Raw genomic sequence first — 25155 nt, 5'->3', positions numbered from 1 at the left:
TTGTGTATTAAAATGATGTGGACAACTGGACCACTGAAGGGCTCCGAACGTGGCACCAAAATACCCCACCCTCAATGCAGGGGAATCCCAGCATGTTAATGCACAACACAATACCAAAGCAGTCATCTTCAGGATAATTAAATTTGGCTAAAAACTGCCCTCAGGGAACTCTGTGATACAAGATGTGGCCAATTGTACCATTAATAACAGTCATTCATCAAACCTCCACTCACTGATTTCACATTTTAGAGACTGCCAGGACCATTCTGTTTCAGACCTCGTTAAGTCTACCATTGAACCAATGCTGTCAAAAGCTGAATTCGAGAGATGATGCAAGAGGCAATGCCCTTTGACATCAAGGAAGCATTTGACCAGCTACATCACCAGGAGACCTAGTAAATTTCAATTGAATGGGAATGGGGGAAAACTGTCCACTAGCTGACATCATGGGTTGCACAAAAGAAGATGGCTGTGGTTATTGGAGAAGCATGTCAGCTCTGGGAATTTCTTAGGTTACCATGTTCGGTGCAACTGTTTTCAGCTGCTTTTTCACAGGATTAGAATGTGGATGTTCAGTCACGATTGCAGTGTTCAGTTTCATTCGGAGCTCAATGAAACAGAGCCTGTATGCAACAAGACCTGGACAACTTTCAGGCTTGGGCTGATAAGTGGTAGCCTGTAATATATAACAGTTTTATTTAAGGGGACCTAACTTAAAACAGCAATGGAACCATTAAATTTTCTATCCTAAATTTGAAAAGGAAGGGGGTTGACAAACTCTCCTTTCATACAGGCTACTTTTCCTAAGGGTCATTATCTATTGCAGAAATGTGATAGAAAGGCTTTCAAAACCCTACATTTGATTTTCAACAGATACTTATTTACAGCTGTGACATTCCTGTTTAACCATGTACAGAACGTCGAGCTCTTGTACTTTATTAGGTGAAGTTTCCAGTTATTCAGGATGGCTAAACTGAGGTGTAAAATACCCATTGAGATCAGATTTGGAATCTTTACTAATTTACTTTCTTGCCTTTTCTTCCTTTCTCCATTCCATGCACATTCTCATTTTGAGACAGTTGGTAGGAAATATCCACTGTCATAAGTGGATGTTAGCTACTGTCCTGGAGAAAGGAAAAGTATTTGTTCAAACTACTTCCACAACCAAAGTAGCAATCCACTCACCCACTGCTTCAGCACAGATTAGATATTTGTTCTTCATTTTGATGTTTGCAAAATTGTGGAAGAATATGCAAGCATCAAACTAGTATTTAAATAAAGCTAGCTTTTATGGTTGACTACCAAATGCCATTTAACTCCCAGTGCTCTGCGCAGCCTAAATTCTTACTTTTTAATTGTGCAACTGGCTTCAGTGCTTTAAGTAAATTAAAGCTGATGGGGAAAAAGAATAATTATCAGATTAGTTTTCATTTATAACCATTGCAACATAATGTGATGACATTTACATATTCTGCTCCTTTTGCAAACACTGTGGGTGATGGGCTAATGCCCAATATTGTAATAGTGTTTAAGGTTATCCTTTTTAGTCATGGTGTTGTCTGTATTTTTATTCGTTTGTCCACTTGGATGATTTGAGCACAACCTTGTTATTTCATAAATTACCGGAAGCTCTCAAATTAGGTTTAAAATGGCAGGCATTCTTACTGACTGCTACTAACAATATACTGTTTTCTGAAATATTCTCTACAGGCACTTTGACACTCAAGTGCTTTTACTTTGAGACAGACAAAGGACTGTGGTTCAAACTTGGCTTTATTAAAAATACTTGGATTAAAGAAACAATTCTTACACAATGGATTGTTACCTTTTCCCAAAGTAGGTTAATTGCCTCAGAAGTACATTCTACCTGGTCTGGTGAAATCAATTGAACTGTTGGATTTAATTCATTGAGCTCATGTTGACAGATAAACTCAAAGTCCTCTTAGCATGAAGATAGATCTTGCATCCCCTCTTGTGTCATCCCAGGTCACAGAGGGTTTGGTGGAGTCTTTGCTGGAATTTTTCTTGAATATGGCTGTTTTTAACCTTCCTTCCTTCCTTTGAATGTTTGCTGGTTTTTAGCCAATGGGGTAACAGCATGAGGGGGAAGGGTGGGTCACAACATCCCATGAGGTTAGGCCAGGTCATCCTAGTTGTACATATCTCTCTTAAAGCAGTAAGTCTAGTTGACATTAGGAATATGCAAGCATAATGTCTTTTGGTTGAGTTCCTCCTCATGCTTTTCAGGCTATAATGACTCTTCTACTGTAAAGTTTGAGCTTCTCTATTCATTATACAAGAGGTCTGGATTCTGGTTTTCTGTCCTGACTATTCAGGTGAAGTAACCCTGTTAGATACGTGAGATAGTTCTGGTATGTGTCCCATTTGGCTTTTGACCTGTGGTACCCTCATAGAAGCAGTTTTTTTAGCTGTATTAATTAAAAATGTCCAGTTTTATGTTGGGTCGAATTTCTCAGGTGTTGTCCATTTGACCACAGTATCATGAGGCTGACGGTTTGTGGCAAAAATTAATCTTCACTGATGGCGAAAGTGATAATGATTCAAGTAATTGCTGTTACATGGGCATAGTGGGTAAGTCTTATGTATCTTGAGGGAATTAATGATGGGGAAAAAACTTCTAAAACTGAAGGCAAGATACAGAGATTCTGAAATGAAACACTATGCTACAAACACACGTAAGTCATTCAGCATTTGTGGAGAGAGGCGTAGGATTAAAAATATTTGGACAGCAACGTGGGGGACGTGGAGAAGGAAATAAATGTTCTGACAAACCTTTTTGGTGTCTGAAACATTGAATGGTGTTTGGCTCTATTGAGAGGATGGATGAGGACATTTTGAAGATGGAACGTATGAGGAGCCAATGATCAGCAAAACTCATTGATCAGTTTAAAATAAAACATAACATTCACCTGTTCTCAATCAAAAACTGATGATTTTGTCTTTGAACATGAGCTAGTTTAAATGAAAATCAGTCTGTCTTCTAAACCACTTAATTTTATTATGCTTAATATCTGCAACAGCTAGTTTATTAACTTTGTGAATCATTTTATCATTAGTTTCCTGTACGTCGTAAGGAGTGTGGGTAACGAATATTAATGGAAAGTTAATATATAGGGAGATCTATATATACCAACATTTTGAGGTTTAGCATGATGGTTTGGAAAAGTCCCAGTGCAACCAGGAGTGTGTTTTTAAAAAAAATTGTTATGAATGTTTTGCCCCTTCCCACCTCCACACCACCCCTCTTCAACCCTTAAAGCAAAAATCTTGATGTATTTTCCATACTTTCCTATTCTTTCCATTTTCATGGGGACTTCAGAAGTAACAGGAAACAGAAGCTGTTTCTGAAGACTCCATCTGAAGACTCTTTCTAAGGAAGAAATCAAAGGAGGGTCATCCACTAAGCTGGGGAACAAAGGAATGATTTGGGAGGAGGATGCAGTCGACCATGCCAGAGGCTAAAAGATTTGAGGCTGATGAGCAGGAAAATTAAAGGATGCCAATTGTGCCTTAGTTAGGGTTTTTCTTTGATAGTGCTGCTCAAAAAAAAGCCCTTCACTACATTCTTCCCTTTTATACTCCCAGCTGTTTTACAGGGTTACCTCCAATGGCAACTGCATTATTGGAAGCAGCCTTCGAAAGTAAATGACTTGTTTGTCAGAGGCAACAAGCCTCCTTTTGAATGTGTTTTTGATTTCAGCTCAAAGCAGGGTGTTTTATTGTACACATCGGTGTCCTTGCAAACAAGGGAATGGGTTCTTTAAGATTTTGAATGTCTGAAGTAAGCTGTTTTGAGCTGATGAAGGTATGAGTGATAATGCTGTCACTGATTTATGGAAGCGACTTAAAGCAATACATTCACAATGAATTGCATGAGGGTGACTTGTGTTGTCTTGTGATTTTTTTTGATGTATTCTTTCCAGTAGTCCGATGCAAAAACTATATTTGGTGTTCATTAGGATTACATCATAGCCCTTCCTCTAGAAATTTAGTTGCTCTGCCATTTTTGTTAACTTGGCAACTGACTTTACGATATCTGCTTCTTCACTTGATATTCCCACGAGTAAATATCCAACTTCTTATCCATGATTGTGTTTTACTCTATATATTCCACATTCTCTCGATGCTCTAATATGAAGAATAATTTCCTTGATTTGATTTCATTTATCTGTTTCTCTGTTCTGGATTCACCTAATGTACAAAAGATTTATCCCTACCAGACCTGTCAATTTGTTTTGTATTTTGAAAGTGTTTTCCTCACTACAACTATCAAAACCCATAGTTTTGAGCAAGAATTGATGTGTGAAAAAGGGAGTGAAAGTGGATGTTGCATATTGTGGTAGTTAATTAGAAATCAGTTTTCATGCCACTACACATTACCACAAACAAGAGGCGGTGGTTTTTTTTTGGGCATTTGAGGTAGTGCCCAGAGCATGTAGTCTGTTTGTTTCCACAATTATTACAATGTCTATTGTGATTATCATCATCAGCATTTACTGTGTTTGGTTTATATATTTTCCACTAGTGAAGAGACACAGGTGATGAGCCACTCAGCATTAAAGCCTGAATTTAATAAGTAGTAAATTTGAGTAAATGGATAAGCAGGAGTGATTGCAAGATGGTTAGTTCCCCAAGGAGATTTAAAAAATGCCAAACTAAATGCATTTAGTTTGGCATTTAGAAATTAGCCCACGCAGCTGCCATTGTAATGTTCCAGAATTGAAGCATTTTAAAAAATAGTTGCTGGAGTATTTGTCTGCAACTCATGCCTATTTTCATCTCTCCTGTATTATTGAATGGTAAATAGATTAAAAAGTCAGTTTTGGGAAAAACCCTACAACCATCGAAATGCTCAGTCATCATATACCAACATATACGTATCAATTCTAAAATTTTTGTTTTCAGTTTCTCTATTGCCTCATCTGTTCCATCTCACCTATTCTGATCTCTGTAATCTTCAGCTCCATAGCAATTACATAATGGTGGTTCTCCAATTCTGGCCTCTTGCACACCCCTTTATTATAATTGCTTCGCCATTACCTTCAGCTGCACTCCTGAATTTCCTTCCTTAACCCCTCCACACCTCTATCCCTCTTTTCTCTTTTTAATGTGTCCCTTAAAATTTAGCCCTTTGGCCAAGTTATTATTTATTTATCCTAACATATCTCTGTACCAAATGTACAATGCTCTTGTGAAATATTTCAGGTTGTTTTATGTTATATTAATGCACATTATGACATCATTGAAACACAAATAATATTTTTCATTTTTCTGCAAGCATTACAGGGTCGTTACATTGATTTCAGTTAATAGGTGAACTCGTTCCTGATCCGTTGGGGATGGAGGGGTTGGGGAGGGGGGTCACAATTATTATACATGCCAAAGTAATATGTGGAATACCTGAATAGATGGGCTTGATGGAACCAGATGTATTATTCTAACTAAAGCTCTTAGATCCAAATCAGAGTCTCAGACCTGTTTAGTGATCCTTACTTAAAATGAACATAAGAGCTAGGAACAGGAATATGGCCATCTGGTCCCTTGAGTCTGCTCTGCCATCCAATAAGATTATGGCTAATCTTGTGGACTCGGCTCCACTCCATTTACTTGCACGCTCACCATAACCCTTAATTCCTTTACTGTTTGAAACTATATCTTTGCCTTAAGAACATTCAGCGAGGTAGCCTCACTGGGCAGGGAATTCTACAGGTTCACAACCCTTTTTAAGAAGTTCCTCTCCAACTCGGTCCTAAATCTGTTCCCTTGTTTTTTTTGAGGCAATACCCCCTAGCTCTAGTTTCAACTGCCAGTGGAAACAACTTTCCTGCTTCTATCTTTTCTGTTCCCTTCATAATTTTATATGATTCTATAAGAACTCACCTGTCCCCATGCTTCTAAATCCCAATGAGTATATTCCCAGTCACCTCAGTCTCTCCTCATAACCACAGACCACAATCAGGATAGACAACAACACTATCTCCATGATCCTCAACACCAATGCCCCACAAGACCGTGTCCACAGCCCCCTTCTGTACTACTTATGTACTTATGACCTTGTGGCCAAATTCCCCTCCCACTTGATTTTCAGGTTTGCTGATGACACCATCGTAGTGAGTCAGATCTCAAACAATGACGAGATGGCGTACAGGAAAGAGAGAATCTGGTGAACTGGTGCAGTAACAATAATCTCTCCCTCAAAGTCAACAAAACGAAAGGAGATAATCATTGAATTCAGGAAGCATAAAGGAGAACGTGTCCCTATCTACATCCATGGGGGCAAAGTAGAAAGGGTCGAGAGCTTCAAGGTTTTAGGTCTCTAGATCACCAATAACCTGTCCTGGTCGCCCCATGCTGACACTATAGTTAAGAAAGCCCGCCAACGCTTCTACTTTCGCAGAAGTCTAAGGAAATTTGGCATGTCAGCTACAACTCTCTCCATCCTTTACAGGTGCACCATAGAAAGCATTTTTCTGGTTGTACCACAGATTGGTATTACTGCTGCTCTGTCCAAAACCATAAAAAACTACAAAGGGTTGTGAACAAAGCCCAGTCCATTACTTAAGCCAGCCTCCCACTCATTGACACTGTCTGCACATCCCACTGTCTTGGAAAAGCAGCCAGCATAATCAAAGATCCCCATGCACCCTGGACATACTCTCTTCCATCATCTTCCATTGGGAAAAAAGTTACAAACGTCTGAGGACACGTACCAACTGATCCAAGAGCAGCTTATTCCCTGCTGTCATCAGACTTTTGAATGGATCTTCCTCTGCACCCTAGCTATGACTGTAACACTATATTCTGCATTCTTTTGTTTCCTTTTCTATGAACAGAATGCTTTGTCTGTACATGGTGCAAGAAATAATGTTTTTTCACTGTATACTAATAGATATGACAATAAATCAAATCCTAAGTCAACCCCCTCAACTTTGGAGTGAACCTAGTGAATCTCCTCTGCATCCCCTGCGGGGCCAGTGCATCCTTTCTCAAGTAAGAAGACCAAAATTGTACACAGTACTCAGATGTGGTCTCACCAACACCTTATACACAACATAACCTCCCTGTTTTTAAACTCCATCCTTCCTAGCAATGAAGGACAAAATTCCGTTCTTAATTACCTGCTGCACCTGCAAATCAACTTTTTTGTGACTTGTGCACTAGGACACCCAGGTCCCTCTGCACAGCAGCACGCTGCAATTTTTTAACCATTTTAAGTAGTCCATTTTGTTGTTACTCCAAAATGGATGACTTCACATTTACCAACATTGTACTCCATCTGCCAGACCCTTGCCCACTCAAACTATCGATATCCCTCTGCAGACTTTGTGTTCCCTGCACACTTTTTGCTTTACCATTCATCTTTTTGTCATCTGCAAAATTTGACGTACTGCACTTGATCCCCAAGTCCAAATCATCTATATAAATTATAAACAATTGCAGTCCCAACACTGATTCCTAAGGCACACCACGAGTCACTGCCAACCTGAAAAACACCCATTTATCCCCACTCTTCACTTTCTTTAGTTAAGTAATTCTCTATCCATGTAAGCTGTAATGCCATGCACCTTTATCTTGTGCAGCATCCTTTTATGTGACACCTTGTTGAATACTTTCTGGAAATCCAGATGAGCCATATCCACCCGTTAGCCGTTGTCCACCGCACTTGTAATGTCCTCAAAGAATTCAAGTCAATTAGGTAAACATGACCTACTATTCATGAACCCATGCTGTATCTGCCCAATGGGACAATTTCTGTCCAGATGTCTCTGCTGGAACTGCCCCAGAATCCAGTGAATTTTGATAAATTACCGTGAGTGCACTATCTCTATTAGTACCCCGGGACGCATGCCATCAGGGTCTAACTTTAGCTTGCCCTGCACATGTCTGGTCATCCGAGGACAGAATCAGCCTGAACTGTAATGCCCTTAATCAAATAGCTTGCTGCAACTCACTCCAAACTTCATACTTAAATGATGGCAAGGTACCAAAAGGGGATCAATTCCCATGGACCTGTTGTACCTCATCAAGGATTCATGGTAAGGGAGTGAATAAAAAGAAAGGCAGAAATAATTACTTTTGGAACCATAGGAACATCTTGATGAGAATTTCAAGCGTTGAAACCTCTGCCAATTTGTATACTTCATTTTGTCTTCAAAAATGTACTTGTCAAAATGTTTGTATTTTCTGAAAATAGTTAATGCAAATGTTTTTCCCTTATATATTCAGTTGAAAGATCACGTCAGCCTCTGGTGAGCCCCTCCAGTAGCATCCGCCGGACATCATCATTGGACACACTTGCAGCTCCTTACCTCACTGGTCAGTGGCCACGTGATGTCCACAGCCATTCTGCTCCTTGTGTGAGAGATAAAGCTACACAGGTATGTCAAGCTAAACTCTATTTTGTTTCTACATGGTGTAGATAAGCTGAGTAAGTTGTTTAGTTTGTCAAGCCATTTTGAGACTAAGTTGGGTTATGGCTAATTTGTATATTGACTTGCGATAGCTGGCTTTTCTCTATTTTCTGACACCCTTGCCTGACCAAAAAAAAGTCTTAAATTTCAGTTTAATCAGCATGCCATACCCCTTTTATGGGAGAGAGTTCCTTTCGATACTCTTTGGAGGGAAAATGTGTTGTCTGATTCCGTTTCTCAATGCCCATGATCTAATTCCATTCAGAAAACTTCAATCATAAAATAGTTCCTCTAATCATATAAATAAATCTAATAATTTTTAAATATTTTGTCTAGCTCACCCCTTCACTTTCTAAACTCAAAATATATGGCAAGTCCGTGCAACCTGTTATAATTAATCATTCTTCTGAATCTATATGTATTTCCTTCAAGAACAAATACATCTTGAGGTTCGAAAACAATCCAAATTGGGTTGAAAGTGGCCCGCTGGAGCATCACTTTTACAATTCAAATCCCTTTTGAGATACAGGCCAACATTGTAGCTGCTTTAATTACTATTTGTACTTGCGCACCAGCTTTGAGTAATTTGTACATTTGTATGCTCTGCTCCTGTATTTAGCCAGTCTCTTGCCATGAAGCAAGTATTCCTGTTTGCATTTCTGTGATCCACAATAGATAACCTCGTACTTTACTACATTGAATTTATCAGCTATGCCTTTTCGCCGTAACATTGTCTACGATCTGGAATGACTGCTTTTGATGTTGAAAAATGTTGGCATACTCATACAACTGGAGGATATGGGAATAATGCATGAAGATGAAGTTAGAATATCAGCAATGATCTTGTTGATAGAGTAGGTTTTAATAGCCTTATTTGAGTTATAATGCAACAATTTCATATGGTGTCCTGAAGTTACAACCTGAAATATTTGGGATGATTAATAACATTTTCTTTATCCATTTATTTACCTCTCTTAAAACTAATGACAGTGTCATATCCAGGAAACTGATTCAGAGAGGGAGAGCGATGTGCAGTTTTTTCCAATTCTTTCATTTTCCTAGGTATAAAATTATGCTACTTTGATGTAGTCATATGTAATCCTCCTACAAAAGTGATGCAAAACTCAACCTGAAACATACATCAAAGTAATCAGCTTTTAGCATATTTTGTTACTTGGCACCGAGGCTCTGTGATATGAATGTCTAGGCTGACTGCCTTGGTGTCTTCATAAGTTGGTTGAATACCCCTGCCACAAGTTGTCTTTATGTTCCATTTATATTACAAAACCCCTTTCCACTGTGTGTTGTTAATATTGTTAAATTTGCTGGTGTCAGCTTGCCATTGTGTGGTTTCTAGCCTAGCACAAAATCTTTGACATTTAGTGAACTAATATATAGTTCTGAAGGAGTGTTGCAATGCAACTTTTTAAAATGTTAAACCCAGACCTTGTTGACTGCACTAGTACTCAAGGTAGACTTTGAAGATCCTGTGGGACAATGTAAAGAAGATAGGAAGTTTTTCTGATTCCCTGGCCAACGTTTGTTCAGAGAAAATCTGATCAGTTCATTTATTCATAATAACCACTGCACTCCAGGGTAATATGTATGCAAATAGGATTGAGGTTGTGAGTAGACAATATAAGTGCAGATTTTTCTGGTTCTCATTGCATTGTAATGATGACTTCAGCACATGAACTAACCTACTGAATTAGGTGTGTCTATGTTGCATCTCATTTTGATGACTAACTCGCTTGTAAAGTTGATGCAGGTTGATTTTAGACCAGTGTTCGCTCCATCCTATTGCCAGAGCAAAATAGCAGTTCACAGCAACAACTTTTGCTCCAAGTATGTCTTTGGTGCTGCTATGTTCACACACAAATTAGAGAAAGAAAGTCTAATTAACATTGTTATTAAGTGGCACTTGGTAATAATTTGTTCACCAGTATTCAGTTTAGGTTTCAGTTGGGCTGGTGTGCTCCAAACCTTAATCCAGAAATGAATAAAATGATTGAATTCCAGAGACCAGATTCGTGATTTCTCTTGACATTAAAGCAGATTTTGACATCAAGGAGTCCTATGAAATCAAAATTAATGGAAGTTAGGAAGAAAACTCTCCACTGGCTGGAGTCCTGCCTAACTCGAAGGAAAGGTTTTGGATGTTGGAGAACAATCATCTCAGCCGCAGGCTGTCACATCAGGAGTTCCTCAAACTAGTGTCCTCTGCATCGCCATTTTTAGCTGCTTCAGCAATGATCTTTTCTTCTTTATAAGAGTATAATTAAGGCTGATTGTACAGGGTTCTGTACTCATCTGTGACTACTTTGATTCTGACGCAGTCTGTGCTGATGTGCTAGAATACTTGGGTGGCATTCAGGCTACAGCTGATAAGTGACAAGTAACATTCATGCCAGGCAATGGCCGTCTCCAACAAGAAAGTCCAACCTCTCCTTAACTCGACTCTTGACTCCCCAAAGACTGTCTATAAGGCACAAGGCAATAGCGTGTTGGCATACTCTCCACCTGCCTGGATGAGTGCAGCTTCAACAAAAAAAAACTTGCCTTCTCCAGAGCAAAACCCCACTTGATTAACACCATGTCTATCACCTTAAGCCATCATAGAATCCTGTAGTGCAGGAGGAGGCCATTAGGCGCACTGAGTCTGCATCGGCAACCATTGCACCCAGGCTCTATCCCCATAACCCCATGTATTTATCCTGCTCATCCCTCTAATCTACACATCCCAGGATACTAAGGGGCAATTTTGCATGGCTAATCCACCTAACCTAACCTACACATCTTTGGACCGTGGGAGGAATCTCACTTCTCTATGTGAAACCTTCACTTTCTTCGTTACTGGAGCATCGAGTGCAGCATGTACCATGGACAAAATGCACTGAAGCAACTCACCAAGACTTCATTGACAGTAGTTGGAATTGTTCCCCTGTTTCATTATTTTAAACACCACAATGACGCAATAAAGTAACGCGTCAGTTATAACGATAGCAGAATCAGTTTTGAATAATCCCCAGAATCCCTGCAGTGGCAAGGAGGCTGATCAGTCTACCGAACTTACAATGACACTTGATAAGAGCATTTTACCCAGACCCAACTGCACACGTTTACCATGGCAAATCCAGCTAACCTATATACCTTTGGAAACTAACGAGCAATTTAACATGGCCGATCCAACTAACCTGCACATCTTTGGACTGTGGGAGGAAACCAGAGCACCCAGAGGAAACCCATGCAGATATCGGGAGAATGTGTGCAAACTCCGTACTGACTGTCAACCAAGGCTGGATTGGAACCTTGGTCCCTGACGCTGTGAGGCAGTTGTGTTAACCACTATGCCATGTGCCACTACCAATCCAATAAGAGTATTTGGGTAAATCAGTTCCAATGTGATTACATGATTCTGTATTGAGCTTGCAATTCACAATACGAAGTTGGATAGATCGCACTCCTCGTTCAATATCACTACAGCACACAATAGTTTATGCAAAACTCTTGTACCAATTTAAGCTTTAATTTCTACATTTCATGCATACTGCCACTAAATCACTATATATAAAAAGCACAAGTAACAGCATAGAGTCAAAAAGATGCACTTCATCCATCTCAATACCTTCTAAACATCTTGTTACCATGATCATATGGTGCACTTAAGCTATTCAATCACTCTCTAATTGGAGTGACCAGTCCAGTTTCCCAGACCTTTGCATTCCTTCAGCTCCTCATCTCAAATAAGGGTTACTTCAAAAAAAAACCCTGAACAAACAGCGTAAAATTCTGAGGTGTATGGGTAGAATGAATCCACAAGTACCTTTCTTGCCTGTGACCTCTACCACTTGGAATAAGGTCAGCAAGTTTTGTCAAGTCCTGTATCATCTTGACTTGCAACTTCTATCCCTTTCCTGTTATTGAGTCAAGATCCTGGAAATCCTCCTTAGTCATTCGGTGGGTTTATCTGCACCACAAGGACTACAGTAGTTCAAAATGCCATCTTTTATTGTTAAGGATGGACAATAAATGGTGGCCTTGCCATTGATGTCCACATTCCATGAACAAAGCAATGGCATCTGGATGCAGTGAGCATTGTCTTAGAACCACAAAACAGGATGGTGAAAACTAAGGGCTCTGCCTGTTTTTTAAAAAGGTGGTACTTGGTACTGAGTGCTTGATTTTCACAACATTCAAATAATAGTTTATCTTGTAAGCAAGTAGTTTATCTTGTCCATTCACCATTCTGTTTAAAGACTGCTGTGTGGGTTGTTACATAAATGGGACATCAAATATCTTCAAACAGCAGTTACTTTATAGGTGAAAGCAAAATGCTGTAAATGTTGGCATGTGGAATGTTGTGAAATGAAAATAAATGCTAGGAAAAGCTCAGTCTGGCCGCATATCTGGAGAGACGAAAAAAACTTCAAGTATGTTTGACTTCTCTTCAGAGCTCTACAGAGTTGAAACATTGTCTGTACCTTTGAAGCCAAAGTTAATGTGAGTGGAGAGAGGGTTAAGCACAGATTGAAGAGATGTGTATTGTCTCCAGCCAGAACAGTTAGTGAGATTTTGCAAGTCATGGGGATTACAGATAGTGTGACATGAACCCAAGATCCCGGTTAAGGCCGTCCTCATGTGGAACTTGGCCATCAGTTTCTGCTAAGTGATTCTGTGTTGTGTTTCGTGAAGGCCGCCTTGGAGAACTCTTATCCGAAGATCGGAGGCTGAATGCCTGTGACTGCTGAAGTGTTCCCCAATAGGAAAAGAACATTCCTATTAGGGTTGGTAGAAGTAGCTGATCTATTGGTGTACATTCACCACATCCTTTAGCTACATCAGCTATTATATCAGCTAATTCTGTGAACACCTTGCGTAGGCTAATTTCTGTGCAACTTTTCTGCTTCATGAGAGTCTCCTCTGCCCTTTCTAGCACCAACAACATATTTTTTTTCCTTTCTGGTATTTATCTGGCTTTCCTTTGTGTGTTTATTTATTTCAAAAATTGAAAATTGTAGCAGATTATAGATATTAAATGATGTTTTCTCTTCAGCGCTGCTTGATGTGCTGCTGCCTTATTGACCTACTGCTGGGATTGAGTGGATACTCTTCCCCTGTACCTGTCTGTATTCTCCCATTTATTGCTTAATTTTTTTGACCTTGTTTGACCTCCCTCAAATATATCAATTTGTACTTTTCTGGGTTGATCTCCATTTGCCACTTTTCTGCCCACATCATCATCATCCTCACTAATGTACAACCGATTTTTTTTTTTGTCTGCAAACGTCTTGATCATTCCCCTGACATTTACATTCAAATCATTAATATATACCACAAAACGCAGGACCTTGTACTGAGCTCTGCAGAACCCCATTGGAAACAGCCTTCTATTCGCAGAAACATTTATCAATAAGCACCTTTAATTTCCTGCCACTGAACCAATTCTGTATCGAGCTTGCTGCATTCCCCTGGATCTCATGGGCTTTTTTTTAAACCAGTTTGCCTTGTGGAACCTTGTCAAAAGTCTTGCTAAAATACATGTAGACCACATCAATTGCACCATCCTTATCAGTCTGTCTTGTTACTTCAAACAATCAAATCAAATTAGACAGACATGACCCCTAAACAAATCAATGCTGACTGTTCTTAATTAGTCCATGTCTTATTAAGTGACTATTTATCCTGACCCTCAGAATTAATTTCAATAATTTGTTCAATACCAAGATCAGACTGAGTGGCCTGTAATTGTTTGATCTATCCTTGCTCCCCTTTTAAACCATGGTATGACTTTAGCACACACCCAATTCTCTGGCATCTCATCTCCATCTAATGAGGATTGGAAAATGATAGTTAGACTGTGTGCTATTTCTTCCCTGGCTTCTTTTAACAGCCTGGCATACATTTCATTTACCCATTTTCAAGGATGCTAATCCCTTTAATACTACTACTTCCCCCTATGCTTACCATATAAGACCATTGACATAGGAACAGAATTAGGCCACTCGGCCCAACAAGTCTGCTCTGCCATTCAATCATGGCTGATTTTTTTCTCACCCCTATTTTCCTGCCTTTTCCCTATAACCCGTGATCCCCTTATTAATCAACAACCTATCTATCTTTGTCGTAAACACCCTCAATGACCTGACCTCTACAGCCTTTTTCCAGCAAAAAGTTTCACAGATTCACCATTCTGGCTGAAGAAATTCCTCCGTGCCTGTTCTAAGGGATTGTCCCTTTAGCCAGAGGTTGTGCCCTCTGGTTCCAGTTTTTCCTATTAGTGGAAACGTCCTCTCCAAGTCCACTCTATCCAGGCCTCTCAGTATCCTGTAAGTTTCAATAAAATCTCCCTATATCCTTCTAAACTCCAACACGTACAGATCCAGAGTCCTCAACCGTTCCTCATTGGACAAGCTCTTCATTCCAGGGATCATTCTTGTGAACCACTTCTGGATCCTTTCCAAGGCCAGCACATCGTTCCTTAGATATAGGCCCCAAAACTGCTCACAATACTCCAAATGGTATTTGGAGCCATTATACAGTCTCAGAAGTACATCCCTGCTCTTGTATTCTAGCTCTCTCAACATGAATGCTAACATTGCATTTGCCTTCCTATCTGTCAACTGAACCTGCATGTTAACCGTAAGAAAATCTTGAACAAGTCCCTTTTGTGTTTCTGATTTCCTAAGCATTTTCTATTTAGAAAATAGTCTATGCCTTCATTTCTCCTTCCAAAGTGCATAACTTTACATTTTTCCACGTTGTATTCCATCTGCCACTTTGCTCATTTTTCCAACCTGTCCAAGTCCTTCTGCAGCCCTCGACATATCTGTCCCTCTACATATCTTTGTATCATCTGCAAACTTAGCAACATTGCTTTCAATTCCTTCCTCCAAATCATTAATCAGCACTGACCTCTGAGGCACACCAGTAGTCACTGGTTGCCATCCTGAGAAAGACCCCTTTATCTCCATTCTCTGTCAGTCAACCAATCCTCTATCCATGTCAGGATTGTACCCATAATACCATGGGCACTTAACTTATTTAACAATCTCCTGTGCGGTACCTTGTCAAAGGCTTTCTGGAAATCTAAATAAATCAGTTTCAGCTCAGCGATCTTTGGGTAAGCGTTCTTCAAGGCAGCCTTCATGACACACACGAGAACGCAGAATCGCTGAGCAGAAACTGATAGCCAAGTTCCACACATAAGGACAGCCTCAACCAGGATCTTGGGTTCATGTCACGCTATCTGTAATCTCCACGACTTGCCTGGGCTTGCAAAATCTCACTAACTGTTCTGGCTGGAGACAATACACATCTCTTTAACAAGTGCTTAACCTGCTCTCTGCTCACATTGTCTGTACCTTTTTAAGACTTAATTACCTGTAAAGACTCGCATTCCAACCATTATCTTGTAAATTGAGTTTGTGTCTTTATATACCCTGTTTGTGAACACAAGCCCTTACTCACTTGAAGAAAAAGCCTGAGGCTCTGAAAGCTAATGCTGCCAAATAAATCTGTTGAACTTTAACCTGGATGTTGTGAGACTTCTTACTGTATCCTCCCTGCCCCAGTGATTCCTGAAAGATCACCACCAATTCCTCCACAGTTTCCTCCCCTATCTCTTTTGGAACCCTGGGATGTAGTCCATCCGGTTACCTATCTTCAGACCTTTCAGTTTCCCCAGAACCTTCTCCTTTTTGCTGGTCACTACACTCACCTGTACCCCTGACTCTCCTGGAGTTCTGGCATCCCATTGGTATCTTCCACCATGAAGACTGATGCAAACTAACTATTCAGTTCCTCTGCCATTGCTTTATTTCCCTATTATTATTTCTCCAGCCTCATTTTCTAGTGATCCAATGTCTATTTTTGCCTCTTATCTTTTATATTTTGCAAAGAATTCTGTTTTTTATACTACTTACAATCAAGCGTAGGGTGTTGAAATTTGCTGATGACACCAAGATTGGTGGAAAGGCAAATTGTGCGGAGGGTATGAAGAGTCTACAGAAGGATCTAGATAGGCTGGGCGAATGGGCCAGGAAATGGCAAATGGAATTTAATGTTGGCAAGTGCAAGGTGGTCCACTTTGGTAGGAATAATGGTAGGAAGGATTATTACTTGCGTGGAGAAAAACTGCAGCAGGCGACGGTGCAGAGGGACCTCAGGGTCCTTGTGCGTGAGTCGCAAAAACCCAGCTTGCAGGTGCAGCAGGCGGTCAGGAAGGCGAATGGGATGCTGGCCTTCATCGCGAGGGGGATTGAATATAAAAGTAGGGAGGTCTTTCTGCGGCTGTATAGGGCATTGGTGAGGCCGCAGCTGGAGTACTGTGTGCAGTTTTGGTCGCCGTACTTACGCAAGGATATTTTGGCCTTGGAGGGAGTGCAGAGGAGGTTTACTAGGCTGATGCCGGAGTTGAGGGGGTTGAGCTACAAGGAGAGGCTGAATAAATTAGGCTTGTACGCGTTAAGAGTTTAGAAGAATGAGGGGAGATCTCATTGAGACGTATAAGATGATGAATGGGATGGATAGGGTAGAGGTGGAGAGACTCTTCCCACTCAGAAAGGATAGTAGGACTAGGGGGCACAGCCTCAAGATAAAGGGGGGGGGGGGTGGTTTAGAACGGAGTTGAGGAGGAACTTCTTCACTCAAAGGGTGGTGAATCTCTGGAATTCTCTGCCCGTTGAAGTGGTGGAGGCTACCTCGCTAAATATTTTTAAGACGCGGGTTGATGGGTTTTTGATAAGAGAGGGGATTAAAGGTTATGGGGAGAGGGCGGGAATGTGGAACTGAGCCATGACAGATCAGCCATGATCTTATTGAATGGCGGGGCAGGCTCGAAGGGCTAGTTGGCCTACTCCTGCTCCTATTTCTTATGTTCTTATATATTTCAACTTCTCCCCCCATTACTTTTAGTTGTCCTGTGCTCACTTTTAAAGGTTTCCCAATCCTCGGGCTTCCCACCAATCCTTGCCACTTTGTATGCTTTTGCTTTTATGCTGTCCTTGACTTCCCTCATCAGCCATGGATGCCTTTTCCTCCCCTTAACATGTTTCCTCCTTCTTGGGATGAATTTCTGTTGAGCCTCCCGAATAACACTCAAAAACTCCTGCCATTGCTCTTCCACTGTCTTTGCTGCTAGGCTCCCTTTCTAATCAACTTTGGCCAGCTACTCCCTCATATCTTTGTAGTTATTTTATTTAATTGTAATACTGTTACATCTGATTGCAGTTTCTCTGTCAAACTGCAGGGTAAATTCTATCAAACTGTAGTTGCTGCTCCCTAAGGGTTCCTTCATGTTAAGTTCCCTAATTAAGTCTGCCTCATTACACATCACCAAATCCAGAATGGCCTGTTCCCTAATAGGCTCTATCACAAGCTGCTCCAAAAAAAAATCTCTTAGACACTCCATAAATTCCTTTTCTTGGGATCCGTGACCTCCCTGATTTTCCCAGTCCACCTGCATATTGAAGTCCCTCATGATTATTGTAATATTGCCTTTTTATATGCTTTTTTTCTATCTCCTGATTTATTTTCTGCCCCACATCCTGACTGCTGCTAGGGCTTCTGTACATACCTCCCGTCATGCTCATTTTACCTTTTATCCAATACCTCGCACTCCTCAACAATATCTGCATTGTCCTCTTTTGTGAAGACCAAAGCGAAGTATTCATTAAGAACTATGCACACATACTCTACGTCTACAGTTACCTTTCTGGTCATTTTATGAGCTCCGGATAAAACGTTTTTGGCTTTTCAGTTTGGCTTGCCAACTTTCTTTCATGCCTTTGCTTTGCGTTCCTAGTTTTCTTTTTTTAATAAAGGATTTTATTAAGCGTTTTCCATTTTAGCACAAGACACATGAAATCAGCAAAATCTTGTACAGTGTGGAATGATCATTATTCACATACAGAAAAGACCAGCAAATATACAAATTGTTCAGATTATCAATCATTGTAATTGGTGCAGATGAAAGGATACCAGAACAAATGAGGGAATTACAAGATGAAAAGATGAAGCCATGACCAAGTGGCACAATCATGCATGCCCTCCTCCAGAAGGTAAGAAAGACAGAGCTGCACAAGGTACAGAATCCCTTATGGGTAAAGTACAACCAATTGGACCTAATTCAGCATCCCCACATCTCTGGCAACGAAAAGATAGTAAGAAGTCTCACAGCACCAGGTTTAAGTCCAACCAGTTTATTTAATAGTAATCCCGCAAGCTTTCAGAAACTGTGTTTCTTCATCAGTTGTGTGGAAGGTTCCGATCGGAGAAAGGCATATAAAGATGCACATGGTTTACAGAATACTGATTTAGAATGCAAATCTTTGCAGCTAACCTGCTATTTAAGTCTTTAAAAATGCAGACTCACTCGCATTATCTGCATTCTAATCAGTATTCTGTAAACTGTGTGTCTTTATATGCCTCCCTCTGATCAGAACCTTCCACACACCTGATGAAGGAACACTTTCCGAAAGCTTGTGGGATTACTATCAAATAAACTGGTTGGACTCTAACCTGGTGCTGAGAGACTTCATACTGTGTTTACTCCAGTCCAACGCTGGCATTTCTACATAATGAAAAGATACCCCAGAAAAAGGGGAGCATCAGAATATCGCCATCAATGCAATGTTCATTCACGTACAGGAGCAGTAAGCCAAGAATTCTCATACCACACCATGACTTACAAGACAACAGACCTCTGTCCTCTCTAGCCACATCAGAGGTACCATTTAGGCCCTGCTAACACCAGAAAACTGAAACCATTTTCCACCAAGGAAACCCTACCATCAAGGAGAAGAAAAATCATTCACCACTCAATGGGATATTTTGGAGGGAAGGTACAATTCTCCTCCCAATAAGATGAAGAAAATCCTCTTGAATGAAATATATACAAATCAGAGCCTATATCAGCCCCCCAGGCGCCGTGGGGAGCCCAGGCCTTGAGGAGATGCTGGATAATTTGAGCACTAACCTCTAACTGAAGAAAGATGAGGCTGAACCAAACGAAGCCAACAGGATACTCCATCCCCAGGGGAACCAAGTCTTAAAGCAAGTAATCCAAATGCTCCTGAAAGGGGACATTTCGGAAGGATGACCTACTCCCTGCCCAGTATACCTTCCACTTGACCAGGATAAACATAGCGACCAAAAGCAGGAGTAAGCCATTTAGGCCTTTGAGCCTACTCCACCACTCATTATAATCATGGTTAATCATCGAATTCAATATCCTGATTTCCCCTTACTCCTACATCCTTGATCCTTTTAGCCCTAGGAGCTATATCTAATTTTTTCTTGAACTCAACTATTTTCTGTGGTGCCCCCCACCCCGCCCCGCATCTCCTCCAATTGGATCACTCTTGTACATTGAACAAAGCAAAGTACCCCTATATTTAGGCACCTGAGGGGTGTCACTTGAGCTCCATGGTCAGAGATTCCACTCATCAAAGAAACCCTAACAACAGGATGGTATGCTCATTGTACATTCCATCAGTCAATTAATCAAGTAACCATTGTCACTACTCATGCAGCCAAGTAAATATGAAAGGCTAGATAGCCAAGCATTAGCTGACCGCACCAGGAGTATTCCTACTCTCAACAACACCAGAGGTGCCAAGGACACCAAAAACCCCCAGCCCTTTTCAGGATACATGATCTGATTGTACCCTCATAGGAAATGAGCAAGGATTCCTTAATTCCAAAATAACGAAAACACAAAAGAGAAACGAGGCACCAGTAGTTCTAATGAGGGTTTTCCTTACCTATATTGAGGACTTATAAGGTCATACCAACTACCTTTTATTCCAAATCACCTACTTGCCACCCTGCTTTAATGTTACTCCTCTCTAAAGTGAATATTATCAAAAAAAACTGCCTCCGTGTAAATGCAAGGATTACAGCATTAAAAAAAACAAGGTAAGACCACATAACCCTCATGTCATACAACCAACTCAGCATGTTCCCCGACATAAAGGAGACCTACAAACAATCCCAAACCAGGACATATTTCTGTATTGCAAACAGTGAAATGCAAAGGCTAGAATTTGACAGGGCCAGAAGCAGGGTGGCCAGATCCCCTAACTCACCCTGGTAACATGCACCAAAACCAAGACTGAATGCAAATGGTCATGAAATGAAGGGCTCTCTTGATCCATCATTGGACAAATGCCATCAAAGATGAGAAATGGATAGTCCTGATTTTTGCAGGATAACAGGTGACAGATACCTTTGTGCCATACCATACTGCCTTGTCAGGATGAAAAACAATAACACAAAATCTGGAGTATAATCACAAGGGAACAAAGTTCAGGATTAATCATGAACTGCAGGATAATAAAACCATCCAAGGAGCTCAAAAACCTAAGCCATGATAGGATCATTGAGCACCATCCAGGATCCATTTAGAGTTTCACTGAAGCCTTTGCACCTCCACCATATCATCACCCTGGAGCCCCAGTAAGGAGAAACCTAGGACCTGGAAGATGATGAGGACCTGTTGTGTCTGGCTGCCTCCAGCCCTTCTTGACGAACACGAGGCAAGAAAACACAAGACCAGTGGTTGGAGTCTTGGACTGACCCCAGGGTTTCAAGACCAAATAAAATGCACTCAATCAAACTCAATGGCCAGTCTTGAAACTGAGTTTGTGAAAGTGTGGCAGCCAGTTATCAAATTTGGCCAAGAGTTCATCCCCAGCTCCCTTAGGGAAGCTGAATGTATGGATACTACTACTCCCATCCTGAATCAACCAGGACGTTTGCACCATGCAGCAGGATTTCCACAGACTGAAGGTGAGCCCCGTGAAGGAAATGCCTCCTTGACTGATTGGATTCTCTCCTTTGCTCCATCCATTTTCTTTTGGATTTCTCAGAGTTCATCAATGCGAATTCCAATAATCTCTGCCAGGCAACTGATACCATTGAATGCAACTTCCCTCGACAGGAGCCATCATCTTGATGCCTGTAGCATTGCCAAAGCATAGGTTCACTCACCAGTGAAACTGTCATTGCGAACTGGGACCCACCCCGGTTGTCTCTGACTGCCTTTCTTGACTTGGCTCCCTGTTGTCAAAGTTTAGTCAGGATCTACCAGGAGCACAACACAGATTTTGTACATCAGGATCAAATAATTATGGATTGTACTTCAGGATTAAAAACAAGGATTAAAAGATGATTAGCACCAGAACTTGTGAAAATGCAGCCACTCCCATTGCCTTTATAGCTGCCATTTTAAGCAACTGGCAAGGTAAGTATTTGCAAACTTGACCTTTTTTTAAAAAAAAAAGTCAGGAGTGCACACTTCACGCAGCTCACCTTGCTGTATACTCTTAACCCAGTTGCCTGAATTGTTTCTGGCTTCCAAAGGAATGAGTTTTGAATCCTTCCTCTTCTACCATTCCTTAAGTTACACTTTGGACAACTAATCTGTTTGTCCCTATTTTATGTTATGGATTAGTGGTTGTGATCCTGAGATTTCTTCTCTTCACTCTTTCTGCCTTAATCTATTTACCAGCTATTGAAACTTAGCTTGCAAGACTGGTCTTTCCTGTGTTCACTGCCATTTTGAGACCAACTTCCTGCCGCTCATGCCTATTCAGAGTTTTGCTGAGTCTCAAGAACAGAAAATGTTGGAAAATCTCAGCATCTCTGACAGCATCTGTGGAGAGAGAATAGAGCTAACCGTTATAATACTATCATTGTTTGATTAACAGGTCCTTAATGCATAAAATACAATGTTAGAATTGTCACCCACTTGTTACCTTACTTTACTGTCCAATCTTTCCCAATTTGTGGGGTGACCACTGTTTGAAGTGCCTTCCAAAAAGCTTTCTCCATCTTCAGTATTACAGTGAGAAGTCTCTCAACACCAGGTTAAAGTCCAACAAGTTTATTTGGAATCATGAGCTTTTGGAGCGCCGCTGCTTCATCAGGTGAGTTTGAGCAACATCCAGGTGCACAAGTTCCTCTTGTATGTTTGAGACTTTTCAATCTGAGCTCAGTATTATATCCACTGAGTGGCAGGATAAAGATTTGAGACTGCTATGTCGATCATGTTGAATTGATAAATACAGCTTTGTCAGCATGGAAAGTGAGAGATTCAGTGAGTTATATAGGCTGCTTTTGAATTGCTCAGCAGTTGTGTCAAAAAGATTGTTTGCTTCCCTTTTGCCCATGGAGCAGCTAAGCAAGTTTTATTTTGTTGGAGGAAATTTCTGCTCGTCCAATATTGGATGCCGAAGAAACGGTCTGATGATTTAGCAACATTGGAGGAATTGTTGGTTTTGCCGATATGACCAATATCAAATTCAGGATATTCTCTCCTATTGTTGGCTGTTTTTTATAAACATAGTTGTTAAATAACTTTCCATTAACTTTGGAAATTTCTTCCCCTTTTCTCATCATTCCAGGCAATTTTTGGTGAATTTTAATGTTGCCTGGAAGTAACATTCCCAACTAGACTAACTTGATACCACCATGCTTAAATGAGGTAGCTGATAAGACTGCATTTGGTGTTGCTTCTTTCAGTACCAACTGTAAGGCAATAAGCTGACCTTGCAGATCTGTCAATCCATATAACTTTGATAGGAGAGACTGCTGCATGGTCCTCGGGGAGACCAAATTCTTTCTCCACATTGAGGACACGTTCCTTTTTGTGGCAATACAGTTCTGTTAAATGAGGTTTTTATTAAGGGCAGAACTAGCAACTCAAAATTGGGCATCCCCAAGGTGCTTTTGGTCATTACCAGCAATAAATGCTTCATTGATTGGAGATAACAATCTTCTTTTGTCCTATGTTCATTGGAGACTAATTATCTCAACCCCAAGGCCTTGCTACTGGAGTTTTAAGGGAGTGTGTTGGGTCCATTTATCTTCTCATAGAATCACAGATTCACTACAGTGCAGACAAAGGCCATTTGGCCCATCAAGCCTGTACCAACAACAATCCCACCCTGGCCTTTTTCCATAACCCCACGTATTTACCATGTCCCTAACACTAGAGGGCAATTTAGCTTGGCCAATCAACCTAACCTGCACATCTTTGGAGTGTGGGAGGAAACCGGAGAAAACTCATGCAGACACTGGGAGAATGTGCAAACTCCACACAGATGGTCACTCGAGGCCAGAATTGAATCCGGGTGTCTGGCACTGAGAGACAGTGGTGCTAACCACTGTGCTGCCCCTTGTTTCATCAATGACCTTCCCATCATAAATTTTGAAGTTGGGATGCATGCTTGTTGTTTATTGTACAATTCCACTTGCAATTCCTCACATTGAAGCAGTTCGTGCCTGCGTGCTCCAAGACCTGGATGCCATACAGGCATGGGCTTGTTGTGCCAAGTAACATTCATGTGACAGTCTCAGGTGCTCAGCAGCTAACAAGAGAGTGAGTTCCTGCTTAGCTCGCCATGATATTCATTACTGTTACCAATGCTGAGTCTCCTCACCCACATCTTGAGAGTTACCATTGATCACAACAATGGGCCAGCCTTATAAATGCTGTTGTCACAAGAGCACTTTGGAGGCTTGGAATTCTGTAATGAGTGGTTTATCTCTCAACTTCCAAAGTTTCTCCCACACCACCCAAAGAATATAGATGGAATATAGGTTCAGCTCAGTAAAATTGAAGGCAGAGCATCCCAACTCCATTATTGGTGTATCGTGACTGCATTGTGTATGTGCTACAAGATGTGCTGTAAAAACTTGAAAATGCTCCTTTGGTAGCCCTCAAACCTGAGGTCTCCAGCACTCGGCAGTACAATGACAACAGTCTCATAAGAGGAACGTCACCTCCAAGCTTCTCTGCTAGGTCTGAAGATCCTATTGGTCATATCATCACTGAATTAGCATCTCTGGTTAAACTCCCCACCTAATGGTATTTTGGGAGCACTTATAGGACAGAAAAAAGTGAAGCTAAAATGGAAAAAATATGTAGATTGAATGGTTGATGTAATGAGTATTATGTCTTGATTTGAAAATTACTCGACTGTTTGAACTATATATGTAAGCTTATAATTTGCTGCTTTGATGGCGTAATTAAAAGAGAAGAGCCTACTATCACTTCTAAGTGTTTTTGAACCTTCATAAACTGATTCTATTCCTTTGAGTATCCAGTGTCCATAGGTGCAACTGATGGACATGGAAAGGATGAAAGAGGTGGGAAGAGCCCATATAGAGAAAATAAATCTGTTAATTTTTTATTTGAGCCATATGATTCTGAATTCATACACAAATCATTAACCATAAATCACTTCAGCAAGAACTATACATCCATTGTTGGAAGGTTGAAGTGAATAGTTGTATAGTGTAAAAAGCTGGGAATTACATGCCTTGGAAAGGGAAAAGTAATGACTGAAGCAAGTTTTGCACTCAAGATACAGCCTCATTTTTCCTGTTATAGGAGATGTATTAGTCCCACTTAATTTCTTCATTTATCCTTCGTTCCATTAGGTTACTTGCATAAAATCACATGATGCTACTTGAAACCGACTGTTAGATTGTTGCCACAGATACCTTGTAGCCAAATTCTCAGTGATTCTGTTTTCTTTTAATTATAGTTGCTCTTTTGATTATTGGTGACAGCTAAGTGTCGATCAGAGGTATCCCTAAGTGGGTCCAGAGCACATTCAACTGAGAAGCAATCATATCTTCCTGGTTCTCAATGTTGCATTTGGGTGTACTCTAATGACGTGACGGGAAATCTGTTCAGGAATTTCCCATGTAAGGA

General features: G+C 40.7%; 1 protein-coding gene across 4 annotated transcripts in view; it reads left to right on the top strand.

Moving 5' to 3' along the window:
- LOC145349904 (protein FAM117B-like) overlaps positions 1-25155 on the top strand; it is a 334408-nt gene that overhangs the window by 150174 nt on the left and 159079 nt on the right. For all 4 annotated transcript variants that reach the window (XM_080198540.1, XM_080198542.1, XM_080198539.1 and 1 more), the window contains one exon: positions 8248-8399. In XM_080198540.1, coding sequence (XP_080054666.1) covers positions 8248-8399 — 152 coding nt within the window. The remainder of the gene's footprint in view (positions 1-8247; positions 8400-25155) is intronic.

The sequence above is a fragment of the Carcharhinus amblyrhynchos genome, chromosome 11 (genome assembly GCF_965287045.1).
Source record: "Carcharhinus amblyrhynchos chromosome 11, sCarAmb.v2.hapA, whole genome shotgun sequence".
NCBI lineage: Eukaryota > Metazoa > Chordata > Chondrichthyes > Carcharhiniformes > Carcharhinidae > Carcharhinus > Carcharhinus amblyrhynchos.
The sequence above is the reverse complement of the archived record's forward strand: the minus strand, read 5'-3'. Positions and strand labels throughout refer to the sequence as shown.